Source organism: Lagenorhynchus albirostris, chromosome 18 (assembly GCF_949774975.1).
Source record: "Lagenorhynchus albirostris chromosome 18, mLagAlb1.1, whole genome shotgun sequence".
NCBI classification, from domain to species: Eukaryota; Metazoa; Chordata; class Mammalia; order Artiodactyla; family Delphinidae; genus Lagenorhynchus; species Lagenorhynchus albirostris.
In genome coordinates this window covers 68,605,803-68,625,132 of record NC_083112.1, presented here as the reverse complement: position 1 = coordinate 68,625,132, position 19,330 = coordinate 68,605,803, and the positions used below count along the sequence as shown (strand labels likewise).

The 19,330-nt window shown below is 37.0% G+C and overlaps 1 protein-coding gene across 1 annotated transcript in view; it reads right to left on the bottom strand.

Moving 5' to 3' along the window:
- PCCA (propionyl-CoA carboxylase subunit alpha) overlaps nt 1–19,330 on the bottom strand; it is a 354,456-nt gene that overhangs the window by 151,040 nt on the left and 184,086 nt on the right. Inside the window, exons 17-18 of the mRNA XM_060128689.1 lie at nt 6,823–6,933; nt 583–691 (exon numbers count right to left, since the gene is read on the bottom strand). Coding sequence (XP_059984672.1) covers nt 583–691; nt 6,823–6,933 — 220 coding nt within the window. The remainder of the gene's footprint in view (nt 1–582; nt 692–6,822; nt 6,934–19,330) is intronic.

Here is a 19,330-nt window from a genome sequence, read left to right as displayed (position 1 = left end):
GGAGTAACCTGAGTTTCTGATCTGTGCTCTTCAGAGCTGCTCAGTCACCTGCCATCTTTTTTCTAATCTTTATTCTTCCTCTTGAGGAAAAGTAAAAAGAAAGGAAAAGGACTTGATGTAACACAATTTTATCAACTGCCTTTCTAGCAAGTAATGGACTATACTTACTAAGTAGGATTACTCTAGCAAGTGCAGACAGTCATAATAAATAATCCTGTCACTCAGAAGCATGAACGTCACAATGATTTTTTTTACTTGCCCGGGTATAAAGCATGTTTTCCCTTTTGCTTAGGTTATTAGGAAGCTAAAAGGTACACTTAGGGCTCACACATAACTAACTCAATCTGTTGTTAATTCTTTCTTATAGCTTATAAACAAGTTTCTTATATACATATTTTTAACTGTTCAGGTCACTTCCTAAAGTTTAGTACTATAACACTTCTCAAAACATTTTTCCAGTAAGAAAACAAAAGTAATAAATACAAATTACTTGAACAGATTTCCTATAAGGTTTCAGAGTACTTTCTCCAATAATGTCCAAATTTTTCTGCTTTATTTATTGCTTTAAATGATCTCACATACCTTGAATTTTCATTTTCTTGAAAATGATGTGCTCTTAATTGGGATGCCACAAACAAGGATGAAGCTATTGCCAATAACTGGTTTCTCTCATTCTCTGTTAACTGGTGTCCTGAGGGAAATCAATCAATCAGTCAATCAATCACACACATAATGCTAACATCTATGCTTCTATATTACAGAGTTATTAGTCATTCAAACAAGTATTTTATCAAGCATCTCTTATGGAGCTAGTGTTGTACCAGACACTGGGCTGTGCCAGAGGGAAAGGAGGGAGCAAGATGGTTCAAATACCCCTGCTCACTGGAAGTTTATAGTCCAATTTGGGAAAGAAGATATTAAACAGATGCACAGAACAAAACAATTGCAAATAAGAAAACTACTCCCAGAGATCTCTGGGAAAAACTTAGGGCTCCTCATATCTGCTTCTCCTTATCACTCCCCACCCCAAATTTTACTTCTAAGGAGAGAGAGGATAAAATGAGGAAAAGGAGTGTTGCCGGTCAAGGACAGTGGCTGGACCATGTTTTCTAATGTGAAGGACTAAAAGAAAATAAATACGTGATCCTCTTGCCTCTATACTTACAGTCAGGGTTTGAATCCCAGTCAATCAACCAAACAACCAATCGATTTCTCTCTCTCTCTCTTTAATTCACTCTTCTTACCATAATACAGCTGCACCTGGGGGCAGTGGTCTAGCCTGACAAACCCGGGGAAGACTCCCTGGTCTGGCTGAGTGTGGTGCAGCGGGGAAATCTGCTCTATGTGCATAATAATTCCTCAAGAAGTGTGTGAATCAAGGCAGAACTGGATACTCCAGGGTCTGCCAGCTAACACATCCCCTTGAGTGCTCTGTAATCTCACCACAACTTCTAACACTATTTATTTACTACCATGCTATATATTGATAATAGAGTTTAATGATAGAGTTTAATAGAGTTTAATGACCATGATAATAGAGTTTATTAGATGGTACAGTATAGGCAATTTGAGTGCTGGATCATCAGCACTAAGATGCTACTTGTACAATTCAAAGAAGAAAAAATGATCAGGTAGTTATTTAAGTTTATCGGAAAGAAATGAAGTAATTTCAACACTTAAAAATTATTCAAAACAGAAATAAGACTAAAAATATTCACAACTAGAATATAAAGACTTTCCAGATCGGCAGCACATTTTTCTACAGAGAGGTGTTCCATGAAAATGAAAGGTGCAGTGTTTCATGACACTGAAGGGTTAGGAAAGCCCCAGTGACCCATTCTTCGAGACAAACCTAGGAGCACCATAAACTATAACACCAATGTGGGACGTCTCGTTGGTCTGGGAATTCAGTAACAGAACCCTCAGTGGCCTAATAAACCACATTCCTACAGGCTTTGAAAAGTTCCTAATCATCCCCAACACTGAAGCAGTGATGGAAACATTCCATATGCTTCCATAATAAACTACCCTACATGAGGATTACAGAAATTTGGTCTCGGTCTTCTCAAAAACATACCATCTACACAAGAGCTGTTCTCAAAGTATGGCCTGGGGATTACTGGGAGTCCCCAAGAGCCCCTTGTGAACCTAACTGGAATTATATAATTCTTCAGTAATTTCCTCGAAAAGTATTTTCTTCAGTAATTTCCCTTTTCGAGGAAATCTCTCGTTTCACATGGACACATGAGGGATATCTTAGTTGGGTATAGTACTCTTGGAACAAGTTCCTTCCTATGGAACAGATACTCAGTTTAAGGTTTTCTAATTTCCAGTTTATAGAGTCTGAAGATGATTTCATTCTACATTCTTTGCATATAACTTTTTTCTTTCTAGAAGCTTTAAAAAGTTTTTTGTTCTTGATAAGCCTAGAATAGTTACTCTTTTTCATTAATCCTGTCTGAAACTCAGTGAGTCTTTCCAACAACATCTCAAGTCTTTCTTAAGAACAGTGAAAAAAAAAATCTCCCTTATTATTTCTTTTAAAATTAACCTTTCCTTGTCGATTTTATTTCATGAAACCCTTACTATTCACATATACAATCTCTTGGCACTTCTCTCTACATCTCTCATCATTTCGCACATTTCATTCTCTCTACCTTTCTGCTACATATTTTGAGATACTTCTTCCATGTATTTTTTTTGGGTCACTGTAATTTTGTTCTTAGCAGTCCTTTCACTTTGCTGAAATGTTTCATTTCTAAAACTCACAGTTTTTTGTACTCTTCTAATACCTTTAAGTGTTCTCACAATTTTTCAGTCAGCAGCAGTCATCTCCCTCCCATACCTGCAGGTCTAAAACTGAATACTTGCTGTCTTCAGGGATTCTTCTAGGTCTCCCTCCCTATATAGGTAATCTTCTTCCTTTGTATGCAAATGACTCTGTTTGCTCCCAATAGTCAGGTCAAAGTATAGGCGGGGGTTTGCTGGTAAATGTTTAATAACCAACTGGGATGTGAAGGAAGAAGTGCGGTAGTGTGCAGCATTTGCCAATTTCCTTACTGTAAGTACTTTCTCCAAGGCTGATTTCAAACCACCAACATCACATCAAAAATGGATTAGGAAGAGATACACACAGTGGCTCTCCTGAGGCAGTATGACAGCCCCTGCACCTACTGAAGAGAGTCCTTGGAGAGGTGTTTCAATAATCTACACCACCTCGTCCTTGAAGCCATCCTTGATTCCCCAAATTGCAACTAGTTTCTTTTTTCTCTGCTTCAAGACACTTTGCTTGTATCTTCACCTTAGCACTTCTTTTATTCTGTCCTGTAGTGTAGTTAGTTCTTTACCTGTTTATTTCCCTAATGATATAAGCACTTTAAGGACAGGGAAAATATATTATTTCTCTTTGATTTTCTTCTAGAGTCTATACCAATTATTTGTTGAATGATTTTAAAGACTGAATTTTTAAAGGCAACACTTCAGTCACATATTTACCACTTTTAAAGGTACAGAAATACTTGACTAAATTCAAAGGGAAAAAATAAAGAGAAGTGTAATTAACAGTAGACTTCTTGTGCTAAATCAAAGTTGTCTAAACATTCCACAACGAAGAGAAAGATAATTCTAATGATTTCTTTTGATGGGGCTGGTGGTTCAAGTGTAGCAAGGCAGCAAAGAAGTAAGTCCAAAATGTCCATTCTAGGCTATCTGAAATTATACTTCTTAAAATATCTTCTTCTTCAATTTTCCCTTTATTTCAAAATCAAAATATCTACTTCTCCATTTTCCATTTATTTTTCAGAATCAAAGGAAAATACCTTTTCAACATCAGCATCTAATAAGTTGACGTGAAGAACAAATTCTTGTGTATTCTATTTTTAAAGTTTAGACACAATCATTTCAAGGTTCAGTCTAAGAGACTTTAGTAACACTGCCCTAGTCTACAAATAAACTTGGGATAATATACATATATAATAAAAAAATTTAATGCAGTCATAAAAACAGGCACTTGCCTATGAATAGTGTCTAGGATAGCTGGACAGATGGGAAGCAGATGGGTAATCCCAAAGGGGCAAAATGACTCCGCCTCAAACATATGGATAAGATCCTGGATTAACTTCAGTTGCCACTTCCTGCTGTCTCTTTCAGGCACATATATCAAACAATCAAAGATGATACAGTTTAATATATCTAAGACATGCTCTGGGGAAAAATCGGGAAGGAGAAATACAGTAATCTGAAGAAGAAGAACAAGAGGTAGTAGCCATTCAGAGAAGAAAGAACTGACATGAAAATAATATGAAGGAATAAAATAAGCAGTAGACATTAAGAATGGCAAATATAGGTGTGTACTTTTAAACTGTCGTATCGTACATATTGTACAGACAATATGACACATACAGCATACTCTGAAAACTTCTGTGGTTTATGAATTTGAATCCTAGCACAACTGAATGAGTACTGAAACAGAAGTTGAAACCACTAAGTTAAACACTAAGTTTAATTTCTGGCTTTATTATATTACTGGTCACTTAGCCTTATCAGTCTTTCTGGGCTTTGGTTTCCTCACATGTAAAATGAAGGGTGAGACCAAAAATTGTTAAAGACCTTCTAACAACTTATAACAATTTAAAAACTGTTATGCATAAGAAACAGAATTATGGTGTCTGTGCTGATAACTGCCTGCCAAAAAAAGAAATGTAATATTTAAGTTTATTACAGCAAACTGCAATATTCGGTTTTAAGAAAATTTCTGAGTTCTCTTGAGAATTTGGAACATTTTCAATTGCTGCTAAATGTATAGCACATAGTACCCAACTCCAATTAGAAATTTTAAATGCTCCATTTTCTTTTCCATGGTAATGGGATATAATACCAAATATGCATAAACACATGTATAAATGTGTGTATGTATATATAAATACCCATGCACACATACAATATGTGTGTTCTAAAGGTTCCCTTAAGTTTTTTGTTTTGTTTTGCGGTACGCGGGCCTCTCACTGTTGTGGCCTCTCCCGTTGCAGAGCACAGGCTCCGGACACGCAGGCTCAGCTGCCATGGCTCACGGGCCCAGCCGCTCCGCGGCATGTGGAATCTTCCCGGACTGGGGCACGAACCCGTGTCCCCTGCATCGGCAGGCGGACTCTCAACCACTGCGCCACCAGGGAAGCCCTCCCTTAAGTTTTGACCTGTTCTCTCCCTTCTGCCTACTGTTTCACGTAAGCCAGGCAGACACAAAAGCACATGGAAATCTGAGTCCATTTCACAACCGACAATAACTTTTAATTAAAACTTTGGAAAGGACAAGAAGCCAAAATGTTAGGATCAAAATAAAACCAATTTGTAATCTGGACACATGTACAGTTAAGTAAAAATAGTCAAGGTAATACCTTCTCACCCATACTATGAACAAGATTCTTTTCCCTTACTGAAAACCATTGAATTGTACACTTTTAATTGTATGGTATGTGAATCATATCTCAGTAAAGCCATGATAAAAATAAAAAGAATCATCTAAATCAAAAAAAATTAAAAAGATTCTTTTCCTTAATTCAACAAATATTTATTTAATGTCTGTTTTAGTTGCTAGTGAAACAATAAAAAGCAATAACATTAAGCGGTTCCTGGCTTCATGCAACCAACAGATATTAATGAAATAATCACACAAGAACAAAAGTGCAATCATGTTAAGGTTGTCATTTATATTTTTAAAAATTCAAAAATTCAGGAAAAAGAACCTGATGATTCATTAGTCTCTGTTTTAAGTTCCGAAATAAAACACATTCTTTATTTTTCTTGGTACTAATGATAAAGCCCTGTAACACTAAAGTTGTGAAAGAACAATCAAATCAGTAATCTCCAGTTATTCTTATGAAAACTCTGTATTATAAATTCTGATGTAATAAGTTGCTTTGTAAATGTATTCAGTGAAGCTGACCTGAATCTATATACAGCTCCTAAAATGAAGGAGTCATTTTATATACTAAAACACTTTAAATGGATATAAAGAACACTTAAAATTTGTGAGAGAAAACCTAATCTTCATATGTCCCCAAGCTCATTAGAAATATACGTAGAGGGCTTCCCTGGTGGTGCAGTGGTTGAGAGTCTGCCTGACGATGCAGGGGACACAGGTTCGTGTCCCGGTCCGGGAAGATCCCGCATGCCGCAGAGCGGCTGGGCCCGTGGGCCATGGCCGCTGAGCCTGCGCGTAACATTTCTGGTAAGTCTCACATTAAGTCCTGTCAGTGTCTTAACACCATGTTAACCACATTTTCAATGCGCACTCAAGGGTTTTCTCTCTCACTTAACGAGCAATTTTTCTACTACCTGGAAACACTCACTGATAACTTTGCAGTGCTAAGTTTCACAGTCCACTCATTACTTTATTCAAAACTCATTTTTCAGAATAAAGCCATCATCTTCTTAGACATCCCCATTTTCATTAATAGGAATAGCACCTAGTAGTCTGAAATTTTCCGTGCTAATTTTCATAAAGATACACTTTTAATATTAAAGAAGAGTTCCTGTATATACTCCTATCAGTGAGGAATACAAACATGTATTGACTTTCAGAAACACAACATTCCACATACTAGTTGAATTTCTCACTCAACAAAATTACAAATTATTACACATTCATGAGTCACTCATGAATACTCAAAATAATGAATGTCTATAGTCTAGGATACTCTAAGTATATCAATAAATCAAGTACAATATAGGCCCAAGGCCCTAATTTCAGAATAAAGTATACACTGTAATAAAGTATAAAAAATAATAACTTTAATACACTAAAATACTTCAATATATACAAACCTTTAAAGCCATCAGGATACACATCAGAAAGAAATTTAGTGTTGATGTCTCCTTTTACAAAGCGTGAGTTGATTATCACCTCTCGAAGTAATGCAATATTATGTGTAACACCTAAAAATAAAATGATAACAGGCTGAATTAAAAACAATGAGTCTGTTAAAAATCTAACTCCTATTATCTGGAGAAATTTATCATCAGTGTCCTATGGCCTAGCAAAAAACCATGCAAGATTACGCACCTCCTTGATTTCAATTGACAACAAAAAAATGTCTGAACTTGAGGCAGCAATAAAACTCTGAATGCAAATTTAAGAAATTCAGTGGGAAAATCAATGTATTTTCAATAAATGTTAGAACTACTAGATACACATTTGGGAAAAACAGAAAGTGAACCTCAACCCTAATTCACAGCATACATAAAAACTGACTCAAATTGGGTCACAAAACTAAAACTATAAGACTTATAGAAGGAAATCAGGAGAAAAATCTGTTACCCTGAGGTAGGGAACAGATTCTTAGATAGTACACAAAACCCATGAACCATAAAAAGAATATCAACAAATTATACTCCATCAAAATTTAAAAGTCTGCTCTTCAAAGGATGTAATTAAGAAAATGAAATTGCAAGCCACAGAGAAAATATTCACAACACATATCTCAAATAAAGAACTTGTATCTGGTATATATAAAGAATGCTAACAATATAAAAATAAGATGACAAGCAAACCAGGTGAGAAAAGATAGGCAAAAGATCTAAGGAGACATTTCACAAAATATATACAAATGGCCAGTAAGCACAGGAAAAGACATTCAACATCACCGTCAAAGAAATACAGTGGGATATACCCAAACACCAATTTAAGTGGTTAAAGGTTAAAAGACAGATAACACTAAGTGTCGGCAAGAATGTGGAACAAGTGGAACTGTCACCACCTGTGTGGGTGACAGGGAATAAATTGGTAGATTTTACAGTTTACTTCCACTTTGGACTGTCTGGCAGTTTCTTTAGAAGTTAAACATATACTCACCATATGATTCAGACAATTCACTCCTAAGTATTTACCCATGTTAAAATAAAAGCATATGCCTATACAAACACACACAGAGGTTAGCAGCTTTATTTGCAAAGTCAAAAACTGGAAACAATCTAAATGTCCATCAACAGTGAATGGATTAACAAAATGTGGTTTGTCCATATAATGGAAATCTACTCAGCAATAAAAGGAAGTGAGTCCCCCAATACACATAACAAGGATGAATCTCAAAATATTATGCTGAATTAAAGAAGCAAGACCAAAAACAATGCATACTGAATGCAACCTACAGAAAGTGGATCATGTGGCTGCATTAGGACAGGGTCGGAGAGAGGGTGGAGAGGCAAAGGCCATGAGGAAACTTTGGGAGATGACAAAAATGTTCAGTATTTTGATTGTGGTGATGGTTTCACAGGTGTATACATGCATATGTCAAAGCTCATCAAATTGAATACTTTAAGTATGAGTTTATTATATGTCAAGTGTACTTCAAAATAAGTAGAAAAGGAGAAGGGGGGCTGGGGCGGGGGGCAGGGGCGGTGGGACGGGAGGGGAGGAGAGAAAGGGAGACGACAAAGAGGACGAGAAGAAGAAAAAAGCCTGTGATCAAGTAGGAAAAACTGAGCCTAGTACACAATGACTATTCCAAAGTAAAGTTTAAATAGGTAACTACCACAAGAGGGATATGAATGGTATGAGGAGGATTCTGTGATATAGAAAGACTTTATGAAGGGAGTAGATTACAAAGATATTAAATAGGAGTAAAAAGTAAAGCAAAAAGGCGTCTCAAAACCATGGAAAGCAGGAATTAGAGTAGGTGTCCACTAGAAGGGTGACTGGAGCATAAGAGAGCTGAAGTTGAAGTAAACAGAGAGGTTTGCTAATTCCTTCCAATTCTTTAACCCACTCTTGCATAGTTCTAATTTGTACCACTATACTTCGTAACAAACCTAGAAAGCCTGATTCTGTTCTTGCTTGTTCTTGATCTGATTCAAGTCTTATAGAATCCTCACTTATACAAGAATAATTACAAAGTAAGCAAAGAATCACTCAGGTTCAAGTACCTGATCTACCTCTCACCTTGAGTAAGGTTATTTAAACTCTTGAAGTTTTAGTTTTCTCATTTGTGAAATGGTGATTTATTATCACCAGTCTAGTTAGTATGATTGTCATGAGGTACAAATGAAATAATGTTTAACACAATGCCAGGCACTCAAAAAGGTAAATTATAATTGTGCTCATTATTATCCTTTTATATGAGAATAAATACAGAGCAGAAGACAACATGTAATAAACAAACGACAGAAGCTGTACAGCATCCTAAGCCTCAGCACTGACCTACCTACCTAACTTCTAGTTAACATTCTGTAAGAACGCAGCTCCACAAATTTAAGCTTATCGCTATTTCCATCTGGAGGGTGTACCCATCCTATAAGGCAAGGAAGGATCAGTGAACTATGGCTTGCAGGTCAAATCATAAATAAGGTTTTATTGAAACCCAGCAGTGTTTATATACGGTTGTCTTCATGCTGAACAGTAGAGCCCAGTAGTTGCAACAGAGACCATGTGACCCACAAAGTCTAAGATATTTATTCTCTGGCCCTTTACCAAAAGTCTGCCACATCTGCTGCGAAGTTTTAACAATGCTGATGTTCTGAGCAGATTAATCTCTCTCTCTCTCTCTCTCAACATTTTCTCCACACCTACTACTCATGCAGGAGTTAGATATCACAGGAAGGTACACAAAAGCAAACAGTATGGTACATGCTTTGGGGGAATTTTCAGTAACCAGTTATAGAATAAGAATATTACAAGGCAAAAGGAGACAAAACTAAGAAAATTGTGATCCAGAGAGACTGAATCATTCATCTAATGTTTAGTACAATATAAGTTACAACAGTAATATAGGTAAAAAAAAAATTTTTAAATACAGAAGTATATTGTGACAGACTGCAGGTTTCCTCTAAAATTTGCTTTTTATTTTTTCCACAATAGAATTTTAGCTGAACAAAAGACCATCCAGACACAGACTCCATTTCCCCATCTATCTTATAGCTAGACATGGCAAACCAATTCCTAGACAAGAGACTACAGTTAAAGTGATGTATCCGACTCCAGCCCCATTTACATGAAAAAAAGAACTGCCAGAACTTCCTTTCCTTCCCTTTTCCTAAGGGCTTCCTGATACAGCAGGAACTCAGCTTTGGCAATGCAGATGAAGAGGAGCAACAGGGTAAGTGTGGGGATGAGCAGAGGGGGAAGAGACAGATGTGTGTGTATCTCCTGAAATGAGCACAGGAAACTAACTCACCCCATCAGCACGGACCAGCCAGACCATTAAGGGAGAAGTGAATAAATTTCTATCTTATTTATACCACTGGATTTAAGAATCTTTGTTACAGCAGTTACCCTGTACCCTAATGTGTACATACGGGGGAGAAGGTCATACTTTTTGATATGACTTCCTATCTCTGAGCCAACAAATGTTAACAAGTTAATACAGCCTTCCAGGTATTTTTCTATGCATCCCTTTGTACTAGACCATACTAGCAACCATATGAAAAATTCTGAGCAACTCTCTTCCTGACTCAGAAGATATTGCATGTCTAAAATTTTATAAAAGCCAATTTTCAATCTATTCAAACTACTTCAAAACATTTAGAGAAAGTTCCAAACTTCAAATTTTAATGCTATTCCTTTAGCTACACAAATATTCCACGGGAGAAGTTATCCTAGACAATGATCTAATAAATATCTTTCACAGCACATGCCCAGGAGAAATGCACAGTTATCCCAACCTTGCTTTGTGGATAATGACTTGGCCCATATTCAATGACTAACATTTTGAAGGACTTTTGTAATTATGTACATTTCTATGAGGAATTACTGAAAGGTATAAAAACTTCTAACTGCATCAATATATCTAACAAATCACTGCAAAAATTTGACATTTGCCTGTATTATAGGTGATATTTTGATAGACAAAAATGAAGAGCAATTAATTAAAAGCAAAGTGTTAGGATGCTTAGAAAGACAAACTAGGTAGGCAAGAATTTAAATAGAATATTCCTTGAAAAGAGTTCAGGCTATAAAAGGGAAATGAATCCCTCTATCATATGTTTTACAAACAGACAAAACTAAACCACTTTAGAAGAAAAGAGTTACAACTTGCCAGAGAGATTTATATGCACAGTAAATGACAGATGTGTTGTTCCAGGAAGAGGAAAGTATTTGTGACTTACACAAACTTTCCTGGCTGGGAAAGAAAATAGAGAAAGATGCAGAAGGACACAAAGATGGGTAATATTAGGGAGGAACTTAAAGTATCTAAGACCTTTCATTGTGGTAAAAAGTAAGTGGATACCACCAGGTATTTCTATGAAGAGGATTGAAAGAAGGACACCATGGCCAAAACGTATGAGCAAAGAGGACGGTGCACCGGAAAAGTCAAACAGGGGCATTCAGGGTCTGACAGCCATGCAAATATTTCACTTTACCTTGAGAGCACCCAGAGTGGTTGAAACCGGGTAGACATGACTAGATTTGTGCATTCCAGGAATCTCTCGCTGCTACTGCAAAAGGGATTGGGAAGAGTCAAGACCGAAGATGGAAAGAAGCAAGCTGACAACTGCAGGAGAAAAGCTGAAAATGGTCAGGCCTCAGACCACAGCTAGGGAGTGGACAATACAGAAGGAGAAAAGCAGCCGGAGTTGAAAGATATTTGGGAGGCAAACAGGGCTTGGTGATTCCGTGGACATAAGGATGGGGGAGATGAGTCAAGTGTCAACACCCGAACTTCTGGCTCTGCAGCAACACTGAAAATAGTATTTACAGAAAAGGAAAAGGTTGAAAGGAAAAAACCTGATGCATCTTTTGCAAGTTAAATTAGAGATGCCTGTGAGATGAGACTGATAATGTCTAAATGATTAGAGTTCAGACTAGCATGCAGATTAGAATGTGTATACATCAGAATATAGGGGTCATGGAGGTGGACATTCACATGAAGAAATCCAGAACAGAATGTGAAACACAGAAATGCAAGACAAATCCAGCAATGTGTGAATTATCTGTATATAATAACTGAAGTTTTGGAAAAAAATAAGATCCTAAAGGAGAGACTGGACAGGATGAATGTTAGAAGATCAAGGTGCGGCTACAACTTTATTTCCAAAATACAATGTTCTTATGTACAAATTAACGATTCAGAATGTTTCAATTTATAAGCTTTTTTGCATAAACAGTAAATAACTTAGACAGGCACTCTAACCCTCAGAATTTCTGTCCTTTCTTCCTCCAGTTAAATAAAAATAATACTGTTCTCTTTACGTGCACCATATTCTGTATTTAAACTCTACTGGCTTTCCTGTTACAGCCTAATGCTGGTATAAATTGCCTTGCTCTCTGTGTGGCCAATGCCAGAATAGTTGGCATCAGACTCTGTCTTCAGTAAAATACAACATAACTTTCAGAAATAGTTAATGATAATTTGAACAAAAATAAGATTATTTTCTGATGCCAGTGATCAATTCATGACCATGACATCCAAAAAATTTAAATGCATGCAGTTTTACAGGATAAATGATGTTCTACTTTAATTCCATATTCAAAGTTGAAAAAGGTGATTTTAGAAAATGTAACTCAAAAGAATCATAAGCAAATATTAATTTACATTTTGGACATCAAAGAACAGAGCTGCTAAAGCACACAAACGAAGCATGGACTTTTAAAAATCTTTCTACTTGAATAGTAAATACAGCATGAAAATATAGACTTTTACCTTGCTAAATAGTGTTTCAGGAATAAAATTAATACATAAGAGCATTTTCCCTTTAACGTTCTCTGAGTAAAATATTACATATTACTATGCAATATTATATATTACTAGTCATTATCTATTATTCTTTCCTAAGGATCGTAAGGTAAAACAATAGTTAATGGCAGACAACCAAAATCTAGATCCCTCAACTGACTGCTCCAAAAACTACTGAATATTAATTAATTCTAAAGCCAAATAAGGGAATAATCAAAAATTATTTTATATCTAAAAGCTCAAAAGATCAGATAAATGATAAAAAGCATTGAACTAAGCTATCCTACATATCTGAAAGTTACCATTTTGTATTTAGTTTACTTTCCATGTTTCAGTTAAGACAATGCTATTATATAAACTGATCTTGTTCAAACAATAAGCAGATAGTAGAGGTACTCTCAGGCTTAGTTTATAACTTTTACGATATTATTAATCACATACTCATAAAAATTATGACTCTGAGATTTGGACTGGGAATTGAGGATGACCTCTGCCAAAGTTCATGAGGTCCCATCTGTATGGGAAATCACGACCAGGCCACAGAAGAGAGGACCCCTAGGAGCAGCTTTCTCCTGACTGCCTGCTGGTTCCAAAACACTGGCCAGACATTAGCTGCACACACTGCCAGGATCAAACAGAGGCCAAAAGCCACTGCGTATTTCATGGGGACTCAGAAATTAACTTTAACCAAATTACATTTTTGCTCTAAAGAATCTTTATCTTAACAAAAGCTCACAATCAGCTCGGGAAAAAAGAAAAAATCATTTGAACAACTAAACAGTTATCAAACTAAACAGTAAACTGTCCACTTTCTGTACTTCATAAAACAATTTTTTAACCCCTCTATCCTTTAGAATTAGTCAGATGAATGATATTTAACTACAAATCACAAATGCTTCTCTGTGTTTATTCCTTGAATGTTAGCTTTGGGAGGAGGGGAGCACGCGCTCCTCTTCACTTATTTTTTTAAAACTTTTCATTTTGGAGTATTTTCAGAATTATAGAAAATTCACAAAAATAGTACAAAGAGTTACTGTATGTCCTTTACCCAGATTCTCCAAATGTTATTATCTGACCACATTTACTTGCTTTGTCATTCATTGTCTCTTTCTCTGTCTTTTTATGTGTACACACACACAATTTTCTTAAACATTTGAAGGTAAATTGCAGATAAGATGTACTTTACCTCTAAATACTTCAGTGTACATATCCTAAAACCAAGTAGAGTCTCTTCTGTAATCACAGTACAATGACCAGATCAAAAAATTAACACTGATAGTAGTATCATTATCTAGTCTACAGACCTTATTCAAATTTCACCAGTTGTCCTATTTATGACCTTTACTACAAAAGGAAAACTTTTTTTCTGGTCCAGGAACTAATCCAGGATCACACGTTGCATTTAGTTGTCATGTGTCCTTAGTTTCCTTTGATGTAGATAAATTGATCCTTTTTTTTGTTTTTTGACCTTTTCAAGAGTACAACCCATTTATATTGTACACTTTTTTTCAGTTTGGTTTGTCTGTTTCCTCGTGATTATATCCATGTTACATATTTTTTGGCAAGAATACCACAGAAAGAATGTGTACTTTTCAGTGCATCATATCAAGAGGTGCATGATATTGATTTGTCCCATTACCAGTGACATTAATTTTAATCATTTGGGTAGGTTGCTAGGTTTCTCCATTTTAAAGGTACTATTTGTCCCATTGTAATTAATTAGTTATCACCTGAGGTGATATTATGAAACTAAGCAAATACCTGTCTCTCATCATACTTTCATCCACTAATTTTAGCATCAATCATTGATGATTCTTACCCAAACAATTTGGTGTTTGCCAAGTACTGATTTTTCTATCCTTGTTAGTTTAAAATCTGCTGTAAGGGAGAGCTGTGAGCTCCACCCTCATCTATCTTTCTTACCTATCTGTATCAGTATAAACTCATGGACTTATATTTTATTTCATGGCTTTTAATCTATTGCTAGCATTATTCATTTTGTTGCTGAGGTCTTTCCCAGATTGGCCAGCGGAAGCCCCTGAAAGCTGGTTCCTGTGTCTTTTTGACACATCACCATTTTTTGAACACTTGATTACATTCTTATATAATATCTTTCAGGCTCATCTTATACTCTTCCTGAAAGGAGCCATTTTGTCAAGGAGTGCAGGTTCCATTTATGGGGGGATGGTATTCAGAAAACAAGACCTGGGTGCTTGGTGTGCTCCTTGCTCTGGGTGTCAGTGCTGCTATGACCTCTCAGCAGGACAGCAGTTCTCAATCATTTGGCATGACTGTCCCCTCAGGGGACATACGGCAATGTCTGGAAGTATGTGGTTGTCACAACTGAGGCGATGCTGCTGTCATTTACTGGGTAGAGGCCAAGGGTATTGCTAAACACCCTACAATGTACAGGACAGGACAGCACTCCCTGCAGCAAAGGTGTTCTACCCCAGACGTCAGTGGTGCTGCAGCTGAGAAATCCTCAGCTAGAGGGCATGTGTATGTATGTACACACACACAATTACAAATGCGGTAACATATAGTTATATATTTATCTTTCAATCTAGGTTAAGAAGTATGAATTCACACTGAACTTCCAATTCAACACCATGGGGTTCATTCCACACTTTTCCATTCCCATACCTGTAACTCCTTTCTCTGACAGTGAGAAACTTGGCTCTTCTTATCCACCATACATGTGTTTATTTCCTCAGTCCCAGAATATACATAAACTGGTTTCAGAACTGCTAACCGATGAACTAGGAAAAACAAACCTACTAACTAGAGTTTAATATTTGTTTATACATATTTTATCTCTGCCTTGAGGGTATCCAGTAAAAATACTATTAAAAGTTATTTAGATTAGCTTTTTTTGTCCCCCTCCTTCAGCATGATTGTATTATTCATACAGTCCCGTCCATCTGTTTGTATTCCATTTTGAGTTTTTTCCACCAGAACATTAATGATTTTATTTATTTTAAAATATTAAAATGGATCTAAAAGTCAGAAATATACAAAAATGTATAATCAAATAAGTCTTTCCCTTTCAGCCCATGTACTGCTTCCCATCCCCCAATCACTTCCACCAGATCGTCCCTCCACCTCCTACAGGTATGTCATCTTATTAGTTCTGGACTTGTGTACATGTGTGTGCTTCCAAAAATGAGCAGATACATGTATATATTCTTATTTCTCCTAGTTGTCTGCCAATATCTATTTTCCTTTCCTTCCTTTAATAGGAGAAATGCTACACTCTACCTGAGGATATGGCCACCTTGTATCAACTACATCTCCCATTTTCCGAGCATCTAGGTATGACCACCTAGACTAACCACCAATAGGACAAGAGCAGAAATAAACGGTGCTTTCTAGGTTATGCCCTGAAAAACAGTGAGCGTGAACTCCCCTGTCCCTGCTCTCTTCCTGCTGAGGCTGAATGATGGGCATGAAAGCAGCCACTTTGGGCCCCAAAATGAAAACCATCTGCTGTGAATGTGTGAGTCACCCTACTGGCCGTTGACAACCCCTTTCCCAACTGTTACATCGAAAAGAAATTAAACTGTGTCTTTCTTAGGTCACTGTATTTTTGATTCTCACCGTCACAACTGCTTAGACTAGCTTACCCATGAAAGGTCTTCAGGTGGAAAGAAGACAGTGCATACCAGTAAATGAAGACAACAGTCAAGCAGGAAAAAAGGGGGCCTGAGAGAAAGTGGTATAAATCAGACTGCAGAGTCCATGCAGAGGCAATGGGAGGACACTAAAGCAGGGAAGTGATCACTGGCTTTGTACTTTAGAAAGATTATTCTGTGCATACTGAAGAATGGATTGATGCGGTAAAAAGTACTTGTAGAGAACCCAATCAGGAAGCTACTGCACTCATCCATGATATAGATAGTGTTGGCTTGGGACTACAGGGCCAGAGGAAAATAAACAGACTCAAAAGTTAACTAGATGAAGTATACAGACCCAGCCCCCTCAGAATGCCTTTGAGACCACTTTTCTGAGCCCAAGTGCTCACTGCTGTTACTTCAGGGACTCTGCATCCATTACAGGAAGTACAAGCTTCCCTGCCCATCCTCAGAACCTCAGATAACTCAACTACCTCCTCCCTCCCCAAACACCTGCTCCCTCTTTTCCAGGCCTTTCCACAATACCTTCTGAGAGCGCGCTCCATGATCAGTTGGGTCTACCACAGAGCCGGCATCTTCATGGGACATTCCACTCACCTCCTTCCCTCAACTGAAATACTCAACGTCGTCAAGGACCTCACTTCTCCAGCAACCCTCACTGCCACTTACAAAACATTACCTCTTCTAATCCTTGGAAAAACTTCCGTTTCCTTGAGGTTTATTTTCTCTGGTCAGGAAAACCTTCTCCAATTCTCTGTCATCTATCAACATCCTTGCCACAGTGCAATACTCTCTAAAGAATTTATGTTACCCAACTCATGACCTTCCCTCTGCTCCTAACTCATACCACCCATGTGGATGATCCACACGACATTATCTCGGCTCCGTTCTTAGGATCTCATGTCAAATAATCTGTTCTTCCACTTTAGCCACCTGGTCCCATAATCACACCCTGAAATCACCTAGTGTTCAGTAACTGCACCACTTTCAAAATCACCAATTCAAAATACATCACTTTCCAACGGCAATCCCCATCTTTCCAGCTTATTTCCCAAGTGCCTTCTCTGGGCCAATACTGAAACTTCCAATCTAGAATGTAAGACATTCTACATGTCAACTGCCCCTGACTCTTCTGAAGAGTTCATGTTAAGACATACAAAGAGGGCAAGAAAATAAAGAGACATAACCAATATAAACTTTGATTGGACCATGCTGGGGCTAAAAAGCAGGTAAAAAACACACTGTGGGGAACAATTGAGGAAATTCCAATATGGACAGTACATTAGATGAGATTGCTGCTAATTTCCTTTGGTGAGATAATGGTATTGTGGTTTTGGAGGAACATAATCTTACCCTTAAGATGCATTCTGAAGCATTTAGGAGTGATATGTCATAACGTCTGAAACTTTCTGTCAAATAGTTCAGGGGAAAAAACAGGAGAGAAGGGTGAAGGGGAGGGAGAAGACAAAGAAAGGAAGAGATGGAGTAAAAAAGCAAATGTAGAAAAGTTTAACAATTCATCTAGATGAAGCGTGTACCAATGTGCAAAGTACTATCCATTCATCTTTTCTCTAGGTTTGAAAATGCCTAAAATTTAAAAGTCTGGGGGCTATGTATCAAGAACCACCTCCCTCTTTTGAGCTAAAAAAAATAATATATATTTCAATATGATGTGTATATATCCACGTCTTTCTCTGTGCTCATCCAAACATAACTAAAAATATTTTAGGACAAGAAGGTTTTAACTAAAAGCTTGCATTACTCTCCAAACTGCTTTTCTACTTTAATAATACATACAGACATGACTTCAAGTCACAGCTGCACAGTATTTTATAATGAAGATATGTCCATTTGGTGGACACTGCGGCTGGTCAGAATTTTGGCTACTACAAACAAGGCTGCTGTAAATGTCCTTGTAAACAGCATCTCACAATTCAGTCTTTTAACACTATAGGGTAGAGTCCCAAAAACTGAACAGCTAGGTGAAAGGACATGTACTTTTAACACTTAGTGCCAGTTTATTTTCCCAGAAGACAGCAGTAGGTCATACTTCAGAGACGCCTGAGTGTGCCCGTCACCTTTACTTCACCAACATGGTAAGTTACCAGTCTTTTTAAAAATACTGCTCCTCTGAGGAGTCGTTTTAAGGAAGCACAAGTAAAATATTCTCAAAAGAGTCATCTATGAGTCCTAAAGCAGTACTCACATTACTTTCAAAGGACAAAAAGGGAGAGGTGTGAAAAGAAAGATACCCTCTCCACCTCTGAATTCCCACTCTACTTTTTCACTCCACTATTATGGCACCTATGAATTTATATTACACTTATCTTATGTATTTTCCATACCAAGTATACTAGAAACTCTTTGAAATAAAGATAGTATCTCTCACTTATTCATTCACTCATTCAACAAATATTTATTAATCACCTACCATGTATCAGGAACTGCTAAGCACCAGTAATACACAAATAAACAAGATAAACACCATCACTGCCCTCATGTACCTAATATTCTTATGGGATAATCCAACATTTAGCAATTAATTAAACAACTAATGCTTTAATTACAGTTATGGTAAATGCTTTGAATAAGGCAGTAGAACGGGGGGCAATGAAAGCATATAACTCAGCACACAGTACTGGGAATGGCCTAAAATGGGCTTTCGATATGGCTTATTATCCACAGTTTAATAAATTTCACATAACACCAACTGACTGATAATGATTTATGACATGCAGTTTTTAAACCTGTGGTTTTGCAACTGTAATGAGAGAGAGAGAAAAGAAGATGGGAACTAAGGTTACTGAACTCTACAAGGCAGTACTGTTGCCAAGCCCTTCTACATACTGAACCTCATTAAATCCTCACCACTAATTTATAAGGCAGAAACTCGCACTCTATCTCTTAAATGTGGAGTGTGAGATTCAGAGACACATAGTTACTAAATGGCATCCAGGACAGGATATGAATCCAGGCCTGTCTGATTTCTTTCTATTCTATCACAGTAAATCAAAGGTAGAAATTTCAGACCAA